Source organism: Pipistrellus kuhlii, unplaced genomic scaffold, assembly GCF_014108245.1.
Source record: "Pipistrellus kuhlii isolate mPipKuh1 unplaced genomic scaffold, mPipKuh1.p scaffold_m20_p_5, whole genome shotgun sequence".
Lineage (NCBI taxonomy): Eukaryota > Metazoa > Chordata > Mammalia > Chiroptera > Vespertilionidae > Pipistrellus > Pipistrellus kuhlii.
Genome location: NW_023425551.1, coordinates 18,391,808 through 18,413,920, shown reverse-complemented (window position 1 = coordinate 18,413,920; position 22,113 = coordinate 18,391,808). Strand labels below are relative to the sequence as shown.

At 36.0% G+C, this 22,113-nt stretch overlaps 1 protein-coding gene across 24 annotated transcripts in view; it reads left to right on the top strand.

Annotated features, from left to right (window-relative positions):
* AHI1 (Abelson helper integration site 1) overlaps window positions 1-22,113 on the top strand; it is a 152,312-nt gene that overhangs the window by 41,298 nt on the left and 88,901 nt on the right. For 21 of the 24 annotated variants that reach the window (XR_006739956.1, XR_006739955.1, XR_006739954.1 and 18 more), the window contains 3 exons: window positions 920-1,060; window positions 12,524-12,714; window positions 18,658-18,772. Coding sequence is in view for 21 of the 24 variants with exons in the window: in XM_045572623.1 (XP_045428579.1) it covers window positions 920-1,060; window positions 12,524-12,714; window positions 18,658-18,772 (447 nt within the window). In the remaining 3 variants the exon portion in view is untranslated. Of the gene's footprint in view, window positions 1-919; window positions 1,061-12,523; window positions 12,715-18,657; window positions 18,773-19,075; window positions 19,105-22,113 lie in introns of those variants that run through there. The other 3 variants (XM_045572634.1, XM_045572633.1, XM_045572632.1) reach the window with 2 other exon arrangements.

Sequence of the window (22,113 nt, the reverse complement as noted above, 5' to 3'; positions counted from 1 at the left end):
TCCTTTAGGCATTTTTAACTAGTCAGTTTGCTTAGGTTTCTTTTCTTACTGCATTTTTATATTTTAGTATAAATTCAAAAATGTTAAGCCTGGCCGGCATGTCCCAATGGTTTATCATTGACTTATGAACCATAGGGTCGAAGTTCAATTCCCAGTAGGGGCACATGCCTGGGTTGCGGGCTCCATCCCCAGTGTGGAGTGTGCGGGAGGCGGTCAGTTGAATGATTCTCTCTCATCACTGATTTTTTTTTCTCTCTCTCCCTTTCCCTTCCTCTCTGAAATTCATAAAGAGTATGTGAGTAGTGTGTGTGTGTGTGTGTGTGTGTGTGTGTGTGTGTGTCTATCTGTATTTTTTAATTTTTTAATGTTAAATCTCTTTTCCTCTTAAATAAATGGATCTAGAGTTTTTGCTTTTTGAGTTCTGCTTTTCAGAGGTTTCTTAGACGTCTGCTATAGGCCTCTTGTAGCCAGTAGTAATCATATATATTTTCAAAGGAGATGGTACCTCAAACAGCCTCTGGAAAAAAATTAATCCCCAGTAAGCCTTCCCCAACCAGAGAGTTTCTTCAGTTTTAGAGTCCTGCAGTTCCTTCCTAGTTCTCTCTGGAGTTCTTTGTTAGCTGGCATTTGCTCAGCCCTGTCAAATCTCAGAGTCAGGTACCTCCAAACTCTGTCCATTTTCTGCCTTGAAAACCTTGTTGAAGAGTTTGGACTGAGAAGTAGAAGGAGGAAGCCCAACAGAATGAAAAATAAATATAATTATGAAATTCAGTAGTGCTCAAATATTTATAAGTATATGAGATTTTCATATAGAAAACAGCTTCATATTACTTACTGTCTTTAAATATTTTTGGTAAGTTGCAGAATAATCTTCTAATAAGAAATAGCAATACCCATTATTGAATCTTTTCTTATTTAGGAGAACAAGTAGCAATGTATTCTGACCTGCCATTCAAGTCACCCATTCGAGACATTTCTTATCATCCACTTGAAAATATGGTTGCATTTTGTGCATTTGGACAGAATGAGCCAGTTCTTCTGTATATTTATGATTTCCATGGTAAGTCTACTGCTTGATAAGTAAAGAATATTTAAAGTTACCTTTACATTTATACTGAAGCAGAAATCATAAATTCTGACAACTGTCATTCTTTGTATTAACAAAGTTCTCTTGAACATATTGTAAGAGCCACGCACATAAATAGATTGTTTTTATTGTATTATAGCATTTTATTTGTCCATAGCACAATTATTCTGGAGTTTAAATATCAGCAAAAGTACACATAATAGTTGTGCCCTTATATTGTAATCTCAGAAAAGTAATCATCACTTTTCTTTATAAGTCAATTTAAATAAGCAAAATGCATCTAAAATTATTTGGGAATGGTAACTAAATTTAAAAGGTAGCCCTGGCTGGTGTGGCTCAGTGGTTGAGCATCGTCTTGTACACTGAAAGGTCACAGATTCGATTCTCAGTCAGGGCACATACCCAGATTGCAGGCTTGATCCCTGGTCAGGGTATGAGAGGGAAACAATCCCCCCCTCCTTTCCTCTCTCCCTCCTTTCCTTTTTTCATCCCTCCCTCCTTCCCTTCTTTCTTCCCTCCCTCCCTCCCTCCCTCCCTCCCTCTCTCCCTCCCTCCCTCCCTTCCTTCCTTCCTTCCTTCCTTCCTTCCTTCCTTCCTTCCTCTCTTTTCTCTTTTTCTCTCCCTCCCTCTCTCTCTCTTCTTCTCTCTCTCAACCCCCCCCCCTTCTTCTTTTTAAAATCAATAAAAACATATCCTCAGCTGAGGAAATAAATAAATAAATAAATAAATAAATAAATAAATAACATTTAGGAAATATAGATCTTTAATGTGTTCCATTGAATATTGAGTTTATTTCTTATTCTCTGTTTTTGTTTTTTACTAAATCACATAGTTTTAATAAGTTACAGAGTTTCTTAACATGAAAAGAAGACAAAAAACTAATGTCAGTGAAAACAAGATCCAGAATTATAAATCTGATATCTTTGCTACTCTAAAATTACACTGTTATATCATTCTGAGATACGGAAATCAAGACTAGACACATTTTTTCAGGAATAGCAAGGCATTCTTAGAATATATGGATTTATGCTATTTTTATACATTTCTTTAATTTATGTGCTAATATCAGGTTTTCATTGTTCTATATCGTACTGACAGTGCTGTCACTCTCAAAATTCATTTTTTTTCATATATTAAAACTTTCTTCATTTCTTTGATGTGTTTAAGATGTCATCTATCATCATTCACTGTTTTTGCCAAACTGGGATAGCTTACACATCAATGTGGCACTATTGGGACAAAGTGTTTAAATTAATGAAATGTGAATGGTTAAGTTATTTGCATTAATACAGATTGAATTGGTAATGGTTGTGATAAGTCCTAAGTTATTAAACAATTAAGTTCTAAATTTGATGTTCTTTTTTTATTTTATTTTATTTAATATATTTTATTGATTTTTAACAGAGAGAAAGGGAGAGAGATAGAGAGCTAGAAACGTCGATGAGAGAGAAACATCGACCAGCTGCCTCTTGCACAACCCCTACCGGGGATGCACCCGCAACCAATGTACATGCCCTCGACCGGAATCAAATCTGGGACCCTTCAGTCCGCAGACTGATGCTCTACCACTGAGCCAAACCGGCTTCGGCTAAATTTGATGTTCTTGATCATAGTATGGATTTTAATATGTCTTCTCAGGCAAATTATATAAGAAAATAATGTGTAAAATTGAGATTTATTTTAAATTATTTTGCTGAGAATTAATAATTAATTTCTCTAACATGTTCAGATTTACAGAACACTTACTAATAGTAGAATTGTTAAACAACATAATACCATTTACTATTACAAGCAAATATTAGCAAAAATAAACACTGCCTGATTATAGGAAAAGACAAATGGCTTTCTCAAGTCAGCCAGTGTCCAAAGCTGGTGTCTGGTTAAAACTTGTATCCTGAAACAGGTCTTTCTGTGTGCTTTCCCAAATCTTCACATAAAGGAGAACTCTACCTAAGGACTTTATAATTAGAACTGTTATATAGGAAATAGTCTCCACAGTTATTTCCTCAGACTCAAGAGGTTTCACAACAGTCTTCATTCAATTTCTAATCTTTTTCTCAGGCTTTTGAAATTTTCACTACAAATGCAAGTTAAAGTTCCACTCTTTTTTTCCTTCAGTTATTTTATTTTTTTTTTTTTTTGTCATTGATAAAAGGATTTCATCATTAGATTGCCCAGTCAGGTTTGCCCATATGGCTTTTAGACAATAGGTTTCCAACTAAGAGGTTCATTCTAGAAATGCCAGTAGAAAGAGCAGGGTTTAAGGTTCAGTTCTATTTGTTTTTTTAATTTTTTTAAATTGATTTCAGAGAGGAAGGGAGAGGGACAGAGATATAAACATCAATGATGAGAGAGAATCATTGATCGGCTGCCTCCTCCACGCCCTTGTGATTCAGCCGCAACCCAGGCATGTGCCCTGACCAGGAATTGAACTGTGACCTCCTGCCTCATGCTGTCTGGGCTCAGTTCTGTTTCTTTAGTAACTTTGCACAAATTTCTTGCCTTCCTAAAACTCCATTTTCCTATCTAGTAAATGGTACTACTGCTATTAATACCTGTGCTACCTGTTATTTGTGAAGACACTATAAGACAGGGACAGTGGAAGTACTTTGTAAATTAATAAGCACTAGATTAAAACAAAAAAAGGTCAAGTGGGTTGCTATCAAACTCATCCAAATGATATATACTTGACTTTATGGCAACTTATGTCTTCATATACTGATAAGCATCTATATATTGAATAGAATTGAAAAGGTTCCCCCCACCCTCCTCTCTTAACAAGCTTTTTTGGTAGCCTTTTGATTATTAGAGTGTGTAAAATTTTAGCTCAGTTGTGATAGAAAATAATTTTTTGAAGTTAAGAACATTGTTTTACATTCACACTATCTTAACATGGAAGAGGAAGGAATTCTAAGTATCTTAGAAATAATAATGCATATGAAATTAAAATTTGTGCATTGTATTTAGAACATGATTTTTTACATTCTTACCTTTAAAAACAAATGAAAACTTAAAATTTTTAAACATATTGTCCAAACTCTTTGCTGCTTATTTTTAAAAAGAGGAAGCTAAGAAGAGGTTACATAATCTCAAGCAATCCAAGTTTTAGCACAGTTCTTGTGCATGGTATATATCCATTAGAAAATGAAAGTTAGAGTGCAGGCTGGGCTGAGGCCCCCAGCACGAATTTCATGCATTGGGCCTCTAACACACACACACACACACATACACACACACTTGTTTTGCCTAGACTTTCTGGTCTGAAAATAAAATTTACATGTAGCTTTCCATAAACTTATTAATAGTACAAAATTTGAAGGATATAGAACAGTTACATGGCTTTTAAAAAGTATTTATCGGAGCTGCTGATATATTCAGGTAATTTTCAAGGAAAATAGAGCAAGATTTTTTTTTTACAAGTTAAATAAGCTGCGGATAAGACCACAATAGTAGCAAAATGTATCATCCATCTTTCAGTTCTAGCAGAACCTGTGAAGAATCAGCAAGCATCTTTCCTTGTTAAGCATATGTTCAGTTGTGGTCTTTTGAGTCTTTCATTCTACTGACTTTTTGCTTTTTTTGGTAAGAAATATGATTTTTACTTTCAGAAGGCAGTTTTATTTGCCTGATGCTGAAGGGTTAATCATCTAGTAATACGAAATTTAGTCACAGAATACCACAAATAATGTACTTTAAGGATTCCCATAACAACAGAGTACTAGTCACAGAAACGGCCTCTACTGAGTTACATTCACAAGGCTAGTTTTAGCAATAATGTTATGTTATTAATCAATATTTATCTACCTCAGTCTCTAGGTTCCTGCTCTACATTTAGTCATAATCATAGCTAATACTTACAAAGCACTTTCTGTATTTCTGGGCCCGTCTTAAGCACTTTACACCTATTTAATTTGTCACAATAATCTTATGAGATAGGTTCTATAATTACCCCACTTTACAGGAGCCAGGATTTGGATCCATACAGTCTGTATTTGGAGACCGTGATTTTATTTGCTACACTGAACTGCCTTTTTGAGCAGATTTTCTAAAATGTTAGCTTTTGGTTATTTATTAAGCAAACTTTTTTTTTCCCTACAATACCATTTACTTTATATCTCTCTGGTTTCTTTGTATCATCTATAGTTTGTAGGAAGCAGACATAGCAGCTTATTTATCTTTTTATTACCAGTGCATCACCTAGTCTGAATACTGACTTAGGTTGAATGTACATGTATGTATTTTAAGTAAGATCAAATTAGGGAAGTTCTAAACATTACTTGATAATTTCAGGTAATGAGCCTAATATTTCACTAGGTGGCAATATCTCCTGAGTCAGCATTAAGTCTGGGATGCTTTTCAGTCCTAGTCTTAGACGAGACAAATCTTTATTGAGCACCTGTAATATTCCAGGAATCACACTCAGGTTTTCATGCTCTATTCCAATTCTTTGTGTTCCCTAAGTAGTTGATTAAACCTCTGGAAAAACTTTAGTTAAACTGAAAAGCACTCTCTTCCATTGACACTAAAATTATTTTGTTATAGAATTCATATTCATTAATGACCACCTATGTTTTCATTGTGTATAGTTTTATTTTTCACATTTTGACATGCTTTAGTAGAGTTTAGGGCAATGTTCAGGCACCTATAAAAATTTTTGTTATATTAACTTACTCTTTGACCAAAAGACCTTGGTGTTTATAATGCCTTATGTGTAACACAGGACCTGGTATATTACTGATGTGGAACAAATGTATGAAATAAGAATAACAGATTCTGTAAAATAGAATTATTTCCTTAAATTGTATAAAAATACAGAATGAAAGTCATGTGTAGTTAATAGATTTGGGGCTAATAATAATAGTGGTAGTAGTAGCTAATATCTATCAAGCATTTATTATATGTCCCCTATTCTTACAAGCATTTTACATATATTATCTAAAACAGAACTCCCCAACTCCCATGAGGTAGATGCTATTAACTGTCCTCATTTTGCAAATGATGAAACTGAGGTACAGAGAGAATGAAGTAATTTGCCTCAGGCCACACAGTTGGTGATTGGGCTACCATTTGATTCTAGACTCTTCAACTCTAGAGCCCATGCTCTTAACCATCAAACTGTCTGTCACAGACATGTAATCTTTGTAATCTTTGCATTTCCTGTATCCTGCAGTAATTTAAGAATGCAGCCAAATATTCCTCTGGTGAAATGTGTTGTTTGTTTTCATTTTTAATATTTAGGAAAACGCTTTAAGATTAAAAGGAACTTTGCTACTCTACTATTATTGTTAATGGTTACTGCTTTACAAATTTGCGGGGTAATTGTAATGTAGTAAACCATTCTCAGTGTAGTCCAAAATATAAACGTTCTTTATTAGAAGCATTAAATTTTAATGTAACTATTATAACAACATTTTTGCAATACGATTATGTCTAGTTGAAATAAATTTGATATCTCTAGTTTTATGTATAACAATTATATTCTTAAAGTTCTAATGATGAATGATTAGAAAACAAACTCAGATAAGATCATGCAGTAATAAAAGTAATTGATTGTAGGTTAGTGTTTTAAATATATATTATTAGCCTAGTACAATAAATTAAAAAATAAAATGCCATATTTTAAGACATGCTCTACTACCTATTTCATGATCATTATCCTGAAGCATCTATTTTAATATTCTTCACTAATGGATACTTTGATTTGAAAGCTTATGTCATTTAAGGATTGAAGACATGGAAAACTTAGTCAATTGAATGGCTTTGAGCATAAACCATAGCCCTGAATTCTTTACCCAGGCTTTTTTTTTTATGCTTCCATTGGTGCTTTTTTTTTTTTTTTTAAATATATTTTATTGATTTTGTACAGAGAGGAAGGGAGAGAGATAGAGAGTTAGAAACATTGATGAGAGAGAGTTATCGATCAGCTGCCTCTTGCACACCCCCTACTGGTGATATGCCCGCAACCAAGGTACATGCCCTTGACCGGAATCGAACCCGGGACCCTTCATTCCCCAAGCCGACGCTCTATCCATTGAGCCAAACCGGTCTTGGCCATTGGTGCTTTTTAATGTGCACAAAGAAAGAAGCATTGTATGGTGCAAAAATGAACAGCAGTGTGGTGGGAAAGGCCTGAGTAAGAGTATTGGGATTCTAGACAAAATGCCATCACATTTTGTTTGACCCTAGTCAACTAATTTAGTGTTTCTGCATCTGTTTTATCCACATGTTGAATTTAAATACCTGTTCTTTTTGATCTCACTATTTTGTCAAAGGATAAAATGAAAGTACAAAGCATGGCGAAGTTTAGATATATTAGAGTTCAAGAATGAGTCTGTAGTTGAGAAATTCTATCTATTTTCTGTAGCAATAGATGCATTACACATTTTCAGTGGAATAGCATGATGTGTGATAATGAGTTGACAATGGAAAAGGATACCAACAAAAGAACAATAGCATGTAGTTCAGGGAATCTACACTAATAAAGAAAAAGATGCAAATTGACCATACCTTTGTAACACCCACCAGCCCACCAGGAGTGATATGAAAATTAACTCAATAAAGATGGCATGTTAATTTGCATACACAGATGTCAAGCAGCCAGGGGCAGGATGTTCTGCACTGCCCCAGCCACTCTGGGCCTCTGGACAACTTGCAAAGGCAGAAAGGCAGCTCAGAGAGAAGGCAAAAAGGCAGCTCCGGGCCGGAGTAAACGCCATGCACAAGCCTTTGTGCATCAGGCCTCTAGTTTAGTAATAATTACTATATGTTGGTGTTTAACTAATGAAGTTAACAAATGATGTTAGTTGCTCTCCCATTTGGTTGGCTATGAGACATAAATCTGTTATACTTTCTTTCATTATTTTTGAACAGTTATTTTTAATGACATCATTATTTCTACTTGATATATAAAATGTGTCAGGGAAATACATGATTACTAACAGGCCCTAAAATTACTTAGGCTACTAGAATTAAAGTGCTACTCAATATAACTTTTTGGATTCATCCACATAGTATTTTAAGATTAGTTGAAGCAGGAACAAGTTGGGCCCAGTAAAATACAATATAAAACATTGTAAGCCCTTGATCATTCTTATTTTAGTTCATTCAGGCAGCTTATAAACAACAGAACTTTATTTCATATAGAGGCCCGGTGCATGAAGTCATGCATGGGTGGGGTCTGGCCAGCCACCCTGATTGGGGCTGATTAGGCTGGCCCAGAGAGAAGGGATGAGGAAGGTTGGCCAGCTGGTCCTACCCTTAATCAGAGTGACTGGCTGGACCCCACCCATGCAAGAATTTGTGTACCCAGCCTCTAGTATATAATAATAGGCCTTGAACAAAGGAATTAAACATAGAACTAGATGGTAATCTTACTGTTAATGTAGTGTAAGTTAAATACTATGCTGTTTTTCAGTTGTACTTTATTTTAAAGTTAATAATGTAAGTACACATAGATAGTAATAATAAGAAGAAGAATAGCACTGGATTAAAATATCTTATTTCCTCCATTCTTCCTCTTATAAAGATAAAAATCTCCTGAGAAAACCATGTTATTGTTTATAATTATTTAAAGTCCAGGAGATATACAAAAGCACTGAACTTACATAAGTCAAAGGATTGTCGATTCTGAAGACATTAAAAAATTTTTTTTAATTTTGTAAAATTTAGAATCCCAAATTATAGCTGATGGAGATAATTTTAGAAGTATTTTGATTGATAAAACATTCCTTTAAGCAAATGTAGTTGCCACCTCTGTGTTCTCAGCACCATGTCCATTTCTCTGCAGTGCTGCGAAGCACACAGCAGTCATTTCTTACTGACCTCCAAAGACTCAGACCCCAAGCAGGGCATGGCATCCTTGCATTCTCAGAACCTGCTCTAGTGCACTTCTCACAGAGGGGCGAGGCTGTAAAAATTGTGAGTTTTAAACATGTCAGGTTAGATTAGGGCTAAATTTTAAATGTATAAAGTTAAGTTAGCCTGAAGAAAAGAAAATAGTGAAGAAATACAGTTATTTAGTTGCAACATTATACTCCAGTCATGGCCTATGTAAAAGTGTTCTGAAAACCTTTGAAATGTTAGATGCATAGAACTTGAAGGAATTTCCAAAGTCATCTATCAAAACCTATTTTTATACTCTGTATGATCTTATACAAATAGATGAATAATTTGTGTAATGTTGGAGTGGGGGAAGAATGAAAGTTCAGAAGAAAGGAGCTTTTTTTATTTCTAATATCTGAGAAACTAGGTCTTTGTGAATATTTCTGCAGATTTTTTTTTTAATCTCTCTTGATACAGTCACAGAATGAGAGGTGCTGAAGACAGAGTAGGATGTTAATTTGACTCTTTTAAATCCAGTCAGATGTCTTTTGTATAGAAAACCCTTTCGACAATGGAAACGAATATTCATAATTTGGGGTTTATTATGTATCTGCATCCATTTAGACCATTTTAATCCTTTCTGAAAACCGTCTTATTGCCTGGAAAAATAAAGGAACATAAATATTTAGGAAAAGCCTTTTGTTATTTTTTACTAGTTAAAAAAAATCTTAATAAAATAAATAAATCATGCTTAGCATAGCATAATTCTTAGAAAATACAGTTTGGCAAAAAAGAATGAAATAAATACCCAAGTTTGCTATCCTGTATAACTGTTGCTTACATCAGTATATATGCTTCTGTGCATTCTTTCTCACTCAGAGCTTAAAGTGAAATTGTGGCTAATATGTGTCTGGCAAATACAAAAACATAGGGAGTGAAAAAAATGCCACTAAATAGTTAAAGTCAGCTTTACTTTCTATTCATAGAAGCAGAAATCAATGAAATGTTAAAAGGACAATTTTGTACAGCAAATAAGACCATGGAACATGATTTTCATGTGTTGATTTATTCATCCCCGACCCATCTACTAATGTTAAGCCTTCCAAATTCTAAACCATAGGTCCCTTTTATATCTTTAATGTTTCTCTTGTTCTCTAAACTATCTGTGAATATTTGAGAATAAAATTAATTTTATTTTTTTAAAAAATGTTTATTGATTTCAGAGAGGAAGGAAGAGTGAGAGAGAGATAGTTCCCTTTGATCTTTTTCAAAGTTGTTTTGGCTATTCTAGGTTTTTCGTTAGATTTTTAGAATTTGGTGATTTCTCAAAAAATAACCTCCTGGAATATTCAGTGGGATTACATTGAATATGTGGAACCTTTGGAGAGAATTGACATCTTAACAATATTGACTATTCCAACCATGAACACAATATATCTTTTTATATTTAGGTTCTTCAGTTTTTCTCAGTAGCATTCTGTAGTTTTCAGTGTGCATATCTTTCACCTGTTTCATCAGATATTTCCCAAAATATGTCACATTTTTATGCCATTAATGGCATTTAAAAAGAATTCTATTTCTTTGCTTCTTGTATGTGGAAATACAATTAATTTTTGTACATTTCTCATGTATATTGAAATCTTGCTAAAGTCAATTATTAGTTCCAGTGACTTATTTTTAAGGTTCCATTCAGATTTTTTACACAAATGTGGGGCCAAAACCTGAGAATGAATACCTTCTTCAGTTTTCCTCCTTACATTTCTCACTTGTCTCAGCATAGTCTTATATCTGCATAGACAATCGTATCTATAAGGAAAGAAAGCTTTGTTCCCTCTGTGTGTTGCCCATTTTTTTTATAGTTTCAAGCAGGAGGGCATATCTGGTCCTTTTGTTCTATTTTTTGCCAGGGGTGAAAAAAATTATTTACGTGTCATTTGCTTTTTAATTTTGATTACTGAGTTTTTTATTTTATGTTAATGAAAACTCTTTAAATGTTCAGGTAACAAAACTTGTCCATCTTATATAATAAAGAGGTAATATGCAAATTGACCATCACACCTTTGCACAAGATGGCTGTCCCCATGTAATTACAACATGGCTGTCCCCATGTGGTCACAAGATGGCTGGCAGGGGAGGGCAGTTAGGGGCAACCAGGCTGGCAGGGAAGGGCAGTTGGGGAAGGACCAGGCCTGCAGGGGAGGGCAGTTGGGGGCAATCAGGCCAGCAGGGGAGCAGTTAGGTGTCAATCAAGCTGGCAAGGGAATGGTTAGGGGGTAATCAGGCTGGCAGGCAGAAGTGGTTAGGGGCAATCAGCCAGGCAGGTAGGAGAGCGGTTGGGAGCCAGCAGTCCTAGATTGTGAGAGGGATGTCTGACTGCCCATTTGTTATAAAACCACTAACTTCAGTATACAAATTGACTAAACAGGCAGTTGGACATCCCTCGAGGGGTCCCAGATTGGAGAGGGTGCAGGCTGGGCTGAGGGACACCACCCCTGGTCCCCTCGTGCACGAATTTCGTGCACCGGGCCTCTTGTATTTAATAATAGAAGAATGCACAAATAAATTATACTGCTTCATTAGATATGATACTGTAAAGCTTTTAAAAATGATAATTACAGGCTTTGGCTGGATAGTTCAGTTGGTTAGGGCATTGTCCTAATACCCCAAGGTTGTGGGTTCTATTCGTGGTCAGGGCACACATACAAGACTTAACTAGTAAATGCATAAATAAGTAGGACAACAAATCAATCTTTCTCTCTCTCTTCCCCCACCTTTCTCTCTCTTAAAAAAGTCAGTAAAGTAAATAAATGAAAATGGTAATTACATTGTTGTACAATAGAAATATGAAAGATATTTTCATTTAAATTATTAAAATGCTAAATTACATTTACACCATAATATCTTGCATAAAATGTATATTAGAATTAGGAGTGATGGAGAAATAGTTTTCACCATTTTGCTTTGGGGAGATAGATTTGTGAAATTTTTTTTTTTTTTTTTGCATTTTATTTAATTCTGTTATAGTATGCCTTTTTGTTGTGCTTATTAATCCTTATGCAAGGATATTTTCTGTATTGATTTTTAGAGACAATGGAAGGGAAGGGTGAGACAGAAAGAGAGAAATGTGAGAGAGACACATCCATTGGTTGCCTTCCAATATGCTCTGGGGCCAGGGATTGAGCCTGCAGTCGAAGTTTGTGCCCTTGACCAGAATTGAACCCACAACCCTTCAGTTCACATACTGACACTCTATCCACTTTGCCAAACCAGCTAGGATGCTTTTGATCTTGTGTATCATTTTTTTCTATACATTTATATCGATATTTCAAATTAGGCTTTCATGCAATTGTTATATTTACCAGACCAAGATAATGCATGGCTTTCAAGGCTTGATTATAATACTGCCTGGCTGGAAATAATCTGAAATTTCTTCTTTATGGTTTATAGCATTTAATAATTTTACATTTTGCCAGTCATGTTGTCTTATTGCCCAGTATTTGAAATGTATTGTTCAATTTCTTATTTATTTAATGCTACAGTTACTAGTAGGTGGCTTAATTATTTCTTTACACTCTTGCTATTATGATTTGAACTAATATAGATTCATTTTTCTAGTTGCCCAGCAGGAGGCTGACACATTCAACCACTACAATGGAACACCTCCATTCCCCGGAATACACCAAAGTCAAGAAGCTTTATGTTCTAACATGCCTCAACAAGGCTCTCTTCAGATTGAGGACTCTGTCCACACAAAAGATTCTTCCATGAAGATGCAGCAAGTGATACAAAGACTCAATTCTGTCACAGTATGTTTATTTTATGCAGTTGAGAAGTTGGAATTTTTAAAACTATTTCTATCCTGTTTTGCATTGCCATTTCAATAAATATTAATTGAATTAAGTAAGTTAGTGTACTTAAAACTAGGCTTTTTTATAGTTTTTTTTTTTTCTCTAGTACTTGTTATAAAATCACTAACTTCAATAAACAGACTGAACTTAGGATAATCTATCATGTTTTCCTGACTTGATATTTCTGTAAAGATCAGCTTAGGATGTGTTTGTTTATTTAAGAATATCAGTGTGTGGCCCTGGCTTGTGTGGCCCAGTTGGTTGGAGCATCATCCCATGTACCAAAATGTCCTTGATTCAATTCCTGGTCAGGGGACATACCCAGGCTGCAGGTTTGGTTCCCAGTAAGGGGGCATGTGGGAGGCAACCAATTGAGGTCTCCTCACATTGATGTTTCTCTTTCTCTCTCTCTCTCTCTCTCTCTCTCTCTCTCTCTCTCTCTCTCTCTCTTCTCCCCCCCTCTTCTTCCCTCTCTAAAAGTCAATCTGTGTGTATATGTATATATATAGGTATATCACACACACACACCAAACACTAATCTGGGAAAATCTATATATATAAAAGCCTAAGTGACTGTTATGACCAGCCAACGGAACAACTGGCAGGTGCTCAATGCAGGAGCTGTCCTCTAGTGGTCATTGCACTCTCACAGCCAACTTCCTGTAGCCAGCCAACCTCCCTCAGCTTCCCTCCAGTCTGCCAGCCCCTATTGGTTCAGTTTTGTAACCTTGAGGCATTTACAGGACCAGAGTTTGGTTTGCTTATGGAGACTGTCATAGCATTAGCGTTGTTTCAGTGTAAGAAATAAGGTGGAGCTCCAAAATTCAGGGGTCCTGGTAGAACACAAAGCACACTCGGGAGCCAGGCAGCAAGGCAGATTTCTTTACTCCTGCAGGAGGGTGCGCAGCACATGGTCACACACTGAACAGGTGGTCCGGTCCACTGCCCTTTTTATTCCTGACTCACGTGACCTGTCCCTCACTCTTAATTGGAGCTCAGGCACGCAGTTTTTCTCGATTGGCTAATTCAAAGGGAGGTTTAGTCTTTGCCATTTCAAGATGGTGGCCCCCAGGGGAGCTGCAGGTCATGGGGCCAACATGGTGGCTGCCAAGTTATGCAGTCCAAAATGGCGGCTTCCAAAACTATTCTTTGACAAAAAGATTACCTGTTTATTCTCACACTCAGTCTAAGGCATTCTTGTTTAATTAATTTTAACATTGGTAAAAATGAAGATGCAGGTCATAGATTTGGGATATATTTTGGAAGTAGATTTGATAGCATTGTAATAATCAGGTTACTATTTAACAGGAAAGGATTAAAGGGAAAGACTAGTTAATATAGGCATGCCACTTACACAGCTTTGCCAAAAAGCTGCATTTAGCACTCCAAGTCTGCTGTCATTGACAGAGGGGGGAGAGGCAGGACAAAGCTAGTCAGGGTGCATGCCCAGTGAGGTGTGAGCTACAGGGAGGTGCCTGCTCCTCAGTCAGCCTGGCAGTGAGCGGGGGCCAGAGCAGGGCGACCACTGCCAGCATGCAGAACCTGACATTTAAACTGCTTGACGCAGAAGCAGGTCTCCTCTCTCTTCTCCCCTCTACCCCTCTGGCCTGTAACCCTGGGGCTCCCTGGCTCCTGAGGCAGGGCTGTGCCCGGCTCCCATGTGGCTCCTGGCCATGTGCCACTCCACAAAATGGACTTATTTCAAGCAACGGTGGAAATCAAGCAGCACCTGCAGGGAGGGGGACATGTTTGTGACCCTACGTATATATATAAAATCTATATATATAAGCATATATATATATATAGATATAGATATAGATATAGATATAGATATAGATATATAGATATATATAGATATATATGGGTAGTATAAGCATCTTTTCTGTTAAAATGTAAAACTAATTTGAAGTTTCTTTGCAGCTTGAAACTTCAGAAACTACTTCAGGTAAATATCACCTAAAGCAGCTACAGTGATTCCTCTTGTCAGTGAAGGGGAGCAAAGTTTGCCACCCAGAATGTGCCTTCTGGGCTATTGATGTTAAGCTAATTATTAAGAAACAAAAAATGAAGGAAAACCCTGGGACCCTCCCCCTTTCTTGCAGAAGGAGCACCACAGGGTTGTCACCCGCCTCCCAGCCCCGCCATGGTTTCTGGTTTGTTTCTGGGATGTTTGCCGGGTCTTTTCTGCTCCTGTGAGTTTCCCTCCCATCTCCCAGCTGCCTTCTCCTTGGTCCATGAGGCCCCAGAACGCGTTTGCTGCCCAGTGCCTCTGGGTCCATTCTCAGGGCAGCCCGTGCAGTGGGCACTTGTCTCCTGTTATTTCCATTATTAGCCAGTTAGGAGGATTTAGAATGTGGGACGAAAATTACCTTGTGAGTCCCCACATAAGTATATATGAAATGAAATATCTCTCCCAAATGTTTTTAAATTTAATCACTACTTTTTTAACACGAAAATGTTTCCCCTCCTAGAGAATTAGTATTTGCATGTTTTGTGCAAAGGTGCTTGTGCCCTGAAAGAGGAGGCAAAACAGTTTTGTAATGAACTTGGCAAAAGTTCAGGTGATCACTTTCCCCTTTTTCTCTATCGGGAATTTGATTAAATGTGTATGCTTTTAGTTTCCCCAGCATGGAGGCCGTAAACTGACGCTGGCAGAGTGTGGTTTTGAATGAAGCAAGCAGAAAAGTGCGTTGTGAAAAGAGGGGAGATCGGTGTAGGGTAGACTATCTTAGCCAATCCTCCTGTTGTTGTAAAATATTAAGCAATTCTTTTCCACAGCATGTATTTCAGAAATAGAGATTGCTTCACTCTTTTTAATGGTTATTATGACTTTTCTTCCTCTAAATGAAGTAGTGAATATATGTAGGCCAACTTTGAAAATACTTTGAGCTCTAATTTCAAATCACTATAATATTTAGTTATTTCAGACCTTAAAAGTGAATTATCTGCTGGATGTTGCTACTCATCCTGAACATTTGATAGTCTCTAAAGAAATGTGTCAAGAGAGAGCAGAATTAGCAAAAACAAAACAAAACAAAACAAACAACATGCTTTAGGAAGAACACATAATTATGGATTATAGTTGTTTTTTTGTTTTTTTTGAACAGCATTTTATTTAAAAAGTGTGACAAGTCTTTCTGTTTGAGTGGAAGTATTGTATTTAAATGTATCCTATTCTAGGCTTCCTGGTGTTCTTTAACTTTAGCACAAATAAACTTCTGAAGAGGAAGATTGAAGCGTGAGTGTGTGTGTGCGTGTGTGTGTGTGTCCCCAGAATATACCTGTTCTTTTGCACCAGATTTCAAAATGCATTGTTTGCCATGTAGGATAAAAATTTTCAAGAACACAGAAGTAAAACTGAAAAATGATTCTAAAAAGAGAAGTGGACTAAAGAATTAAATGATAAATATGTCATTTTGTTTATAGTAGTTTAATTTAAAAGTATAGCTCTCTGAAAACTTTACTGCATCATCATACTGCATTACAGGTGTCTCATTCCTCTTCTAGTGATGTTAATAACTAATATTTATGTGGCACATGCATAGCACTGTATGGTTTCCCTTTGCCACCATACTCTATTCAATCCATTGCTTTTATTTTCTTTTTTAAGTGTTTTATTGATTTTTAAAGAGAAAGGAATGGAGAGAGAGAAAGAAGCATCAGTTGTCTGCCTCCTGCACACCAACCGCCGAGGATCAAGCTGGAACCCTGGTATGTGCCCTGACCAGGAATCAAAACTGGCAGCCTTTTGGTAAATGGGACGACACCCACCAACTGAGCCACACCTCCAGGACTAATCTACTTCTTCTAACCTAGTGCTCTATGGTTAGCATATGTGACTAGCACTCTATCCAGTTCATCTTTATTTCTCACACAGCACATTCCCATTGAAGCATACATACTACTTTTATTATCTCCATTTAAAGATGGAAAACAAACCTAAAAAATGTTAGATGATTTCATTGTTATCTTAGGTATGATATTAGTATAAATAGTCAACATTAACTTTGATCAGTGTTTGATAATGGCTGTCATGGCTCAGTGGTTGAGCATCGATCTAGGAACCAGGAGGTCAAGGTTTGATTCCCCGTCAGGTCAGCGCACATGCCCAGGTTGCAGTCTCGATCCCCAGTAGGGGGTGTGCAGGAGGAAGCTGATAGATCCATTTTGACTCTCTCTTATCATTGATGTTTATATATCTCTCTCCCTCTTCTTTCCTCTCTGAAATAAATAAAAATATAATTTTCAATGGCTCATAAAATTTTTATTTTTTTCATATTTATTTATTTATTTTTTAGAGATGGAGAGAAAGGGGTGAGGGAGGGAGGAAGAGGGAAAGGAGGAGAAGGAGGAAGAGGGAAAGGAGGAGGAGGAGGAGGAGGAGGACGAGGACGAGGACGAGGACGAGGAGGAGGAGGAAAGCATCAGTGTGTTGTTCCACTTATTTATGCATTCATTGTTGCTGCTTGTAATATGTGCTGTGACCGGGAATCAAACCCGAAACCCTTTGGTGTATGGGATGACACTGCACCTGCCCAGGGCTTAGAGAACGTTTAAAGATGGGTAATTGTTTAGCACTGATGTGGTATTTGACCTGATCTAACTACTTTGAAAAATATTTTTCTCTTTTATGAGATGATATCATAAGAGTTTTAAAACGGTAAGACTATATTATTACTATATGGTCTTAATTAGTTGACTATTTTGCCAAATATGTAAATAGGTCTTTGCCTCAAGAGAAAATCTCTAAGAAATATCATTTACTATCACTTTGAAAGAAGAGAAGTGTTTACAAATAATGAGTCAGATAAAGGGCACGTAACCGCAATCTACTATTTAATACAAAACATCAAAAGGGGATTTTTAAATGCTTATACAGGGAAGTCTTCTGTGTGGTTTGATCATTTTTAAGAAAAGTCAGGAAAAAGTCTGCTATTTTCACATACAAGGATTTATATACCATAAACTATCATTTAACATTTTGTTAATTCATAAATTATATTTTGTCAGTAAAATTAGAAATTCAAACTTTCAGATTTTTCAAAATTAGATCACACTTATGATTTTGAAAATGACAAAAATAATAAATATATAATGAATAATTTATTAATAATGAACAAAACTAGGTTATTCCCAAAATTGTAAGTCATAAGATGAATTTACTAGTAAACATTTAATACATTCTTGTGAGCTATTCTTATTTTTCTGAAGTTATACTATCATACTTTTATGTATTTCATTTCTGAGGGAGACCATTGTACTCAGGTAATCCGTTTTTTTTTGTTTTATAGAACATTGTTTTTTCAGAAATATTGCTTCATCGTTACTTTAATGATGTTTTTAAATAGTGTCTTAAGAATAAGGCTTTTCGATGCAGTGGAAATTGTTTCACTTGGCAGGTTAGGTTGCAGCTGTGTTATCTATGTCACCATGATGTATATAAACAAGAATATTACAGGTGTTTTCTGTGCAGGCTTTTTAAAGGAAGTACCTGCTACTTCACAAATGCTAGAGAAATGTGGGTCTGAAATATTTTAACTCTTTCTTAATTGAAAGCTGTCAAGGAGTTACTTTCATTTTTTGCATTTCTTTGCATAACTGTTAAGACCACTCCTTTTTGTGTTATGAATAATGTCAGTTCCATGATAAGCTAACTTGTTTTATTTAATAAGGCTGGTTTACTTTAATTTAATTACACTTTCATTGCCATTGTTTTCCTTCCTTGATAAAAAAACTATTCTGTTTTGTAAACTTTGAAAATCAAGCATAAAAATCTTTACCACTCCCGCTCACCTACCATGTGTCATCGTTTGCATTGTAAGCAAATCTTTCTCATACAGCTTTTGCATCAGTAACCCAGGAAATTACGCTTTTGTTTCTGATTTGCCTTTCCTATTACAGGTCAACAAAAATCTCTCTTTTACTTCAGCATCAGCCTCCTCACAACAGTCTAAGTTAAAACAGTCAGACTTGCTGGACACTCAGCCTCTGCGTCAGTTTGGTTTCGCTCAGACTGGTGAGCCCCTTTCTTATGACTATTCTTTTAAATGTTTACCTGCTATTTTCTTCGTGAGGATTGTTTCATTTTAGAAATATAGCTCATAGCATTGTAATGGTCTGTTTTCATACTTGAATTATATTCTAGCATCTTTTTTCTTCTTCAAAATTCACAAGTAATTTCAAAAGCAAATTTGAACTTGGTAACTTTAATAGTAAATACTCTCAACCTCTATTCCATTGAACAGGTAACAAACTAAAAACAGCAAAACATGTGAGTTTTAAACATGTATACAATTAAATCTGATTCTGTTTCCCTTAGGTAAAAGACCATAATTGATTTTATATGTTATAAACTACTTCAAGGAATTCAAGGTAAAATGTGTTTTGGCAGAAACAGGCTCCAACCTGTCAGTGATATCATGTTCTTCAAAGTTGGCAAAGTAATAAGATATGCAAAGAAGCTAGTTGTAAAAATCTACATGAATCACTGAGTTGAAATGAACTATACAATGCAAATTTTTAGGCTAATGTTTTAAAATAATTTGAATAAGGTTTTCAAAGGACATCAAAGAGAAAGCATTTATGTGAGAATGTGACTTTGGGGATGGAAAGATGGCTATTTCTATTCACTAGCTGTATGTTTTTGACAATATTTTGTATATTATTGAATTGTTTTAAAAATTGAGGCAACTGAGAATATCTAATTATCTTCAACAAAAAGATCATAAGAAACTTTAGCTTGAAAAGACTGATAGAATTTACTTAGAAATTTGGGGACAATATTACTTTTCTAGTTTGAAAGTGTTTGCAGTTTACATATACAAGTTATTTTAATATTGCTTTATAAGTTACATATTATAGTGGGAAAATATTTGGATCAAGATTTTTATGTTCACTCCTGGTTGTGCCTTTTTTTTTTATATAACTTATTACCTGTGAACTTAAGAATATTCACTTTGCTGAAACCGGTTTGGCTCAGTGGATAGAGCGTCGGTCTGCAGACTGAAAGGTCCCAGGTTCAATTCCGGTCAAGGGCATGTACATTGGTTGCGGGCACATCCCCAGTAGGGGGTGTGCAAGAGGCAGCTGGTTAATGTTTCTCTCTCATCGACGTTTCTAGCTCTCTATCCCTCTCTCCTTATCTCTGTAAAAAATCAATAAAATATATTTTAAAAAATAATATTCATTTGGAAAGTAGAAATGATATTTACATTATATTCTGTTGAAATTCAAATTATATATCACATATGAAACACTTGAAAGCATAAGGCACTATACAATTATAACATACTTAAACTGTAAACATGAGTATATATAAGCTAGCTTTGAAAATACATTGTTCTCTAATTTCAAATGAATATAATGATTAAGTTATCCCAAACATCAGCTATCTTAAATTTCTAATGTTCCAGATATCTGCTAGGATTTGGAGCAAAGTGCTATTGCTTCTTATGTACAGTAGGGGGCACACCATCTGTTCTTCCTATAGACTCCTTCTCTAACTAGATACTTGGTTTGTCTTCAGATCATGTCATTTTAATGACTAGGAGAGAGAGAATATGTTCTACTACTTGATCCCTATCACCTTTCTCCTGAATCTAAATTCTTCTGGGGACAAATTTTTCATTCCACACTTTAGGATTAAAGGCATGGAATGGAAATGTTTGGTTGAACTAATATATTAAAATTCATTCAAGTATTGTCTTAAGTTTGTCAGCCAACAAGATGTAGATGATAGATATAAAATTCTTTTCTGTAAAGGGAAAGAGAAGAGAGGATAGATAGAAGGCCTTTGAAATGGAAGAGGGTTTATCAGTGGGACAGATAAAGGGTAAAGAAAAAGAATAAAAGGAAAGCTGGGTATGATAAAGACAAGCCTTATAAGCTTTACCATAGTACATAGGATTGTCTCCACTTGCCTTCAGTTTTCTCTGGCCAAATAGGCCTTGCATTGGGGTATTTATATCATGCATAACCCTCCATGTGTCCTCTACCTCAGAAGCATTACCATTAAGCCATGTTATATACATGATGACAACACTTCACTTTATTTTGTTTTAGTTGTTCATATGCCTGATCTCATTTTAAGGCATATCCTTTCTATAAAACTTATTGATATATCACACAGAAAAATTATAAAAGCAGAATATGTAGTTTGTTGCAAAATTGCCAAGTTAATCAATTTTCTTCATGAAAAAGCCAATCTTTTCAGGGGGGGAATCTTGCACTAGGAAACAGATGAACTAGTTTCTACAACTGACTCCATTTCCCCTTCCACTCTTGTCACTTAGCTTATTCTCCCCATCGGAGCCAACACATTTCTTTGAGAGATGATTTAGATCATGTGACTACCCTGCTTAAATGGCTGTCACAATTAGAATGGGTCCCAGAGTCCTTCCCCTGTCTTGTAAAACCATCCATGGCCTTGCCTTCGTCTTCATCGTAGGCCTCATCAGCAAGTGGGGTTTCAGGAGAGCCCACAGAGCCAAGAAGTGGATAACCAAGCATGCACGCCTGGAAGAGAGCTTGGCATAGCTGGGGAATGGTTTGAGTCTTAAGTTTAGCTGAAGGAGATGGTGAGATAGATGTGTTAGGAAAAACTGAATCTGTAAAAGTAGGTTGAGTCAAGTTGTGCCCTTCTGAGGAATTCACATTATATTCTCTAAAAAAATAGACTCTCCAAAGGTATGAGTATGAAAAAGGTGATAAAATGTGTTTTTTAAAAAATATTGCTGCTGCCCTGGCCAGGTTGCTTGGTTGACTGGTGCGTTGTCCCATGCACCAAAAAGGTTGCGGGTTCAATTCCTGATTGGGGCACGTATGGGAGGCAGCCAATCGATGTGTCTCTCTGACATCAATATTTCTCTCTCTAAAGTCAATTTAAAAATCGTATCCTTGGGTGAGGATTTTAAAAATATATACTACAATAGTATACAACTGGTGGGGTAGAGAGAAAAAAATCTGGATACAACTCTTAAGAGATACTTTAGGAACTTTTCATTAGGCTGTCACTATCTTAATTAGAAAATAATACATCTGTTAATCCTATTAAAAACAAAAATACATCTATCATGAGTAATTTGTATAAGAAAGGAAATCGTATAATTTTATTTTCTAAATATCCTATATAATAAAAGGCTAATATGTAAATCGACTGAATGGTGAACAACTGATCACTATGATATGCACTGACCATCAGGGGCAGACGCTAAACCCAGAAGCTCAGCCAGAAGCCAGGCTCATAGCTGACAAGTGCAGGGGTGGTGGCAGAAGCCTCTCCCGTCTCCACAGCAATGCTGAGAACTGCCAGCTTAGGATGTCTGACTGCTGGGGAGGTCGGGGAGTGGGCTTAAGCTG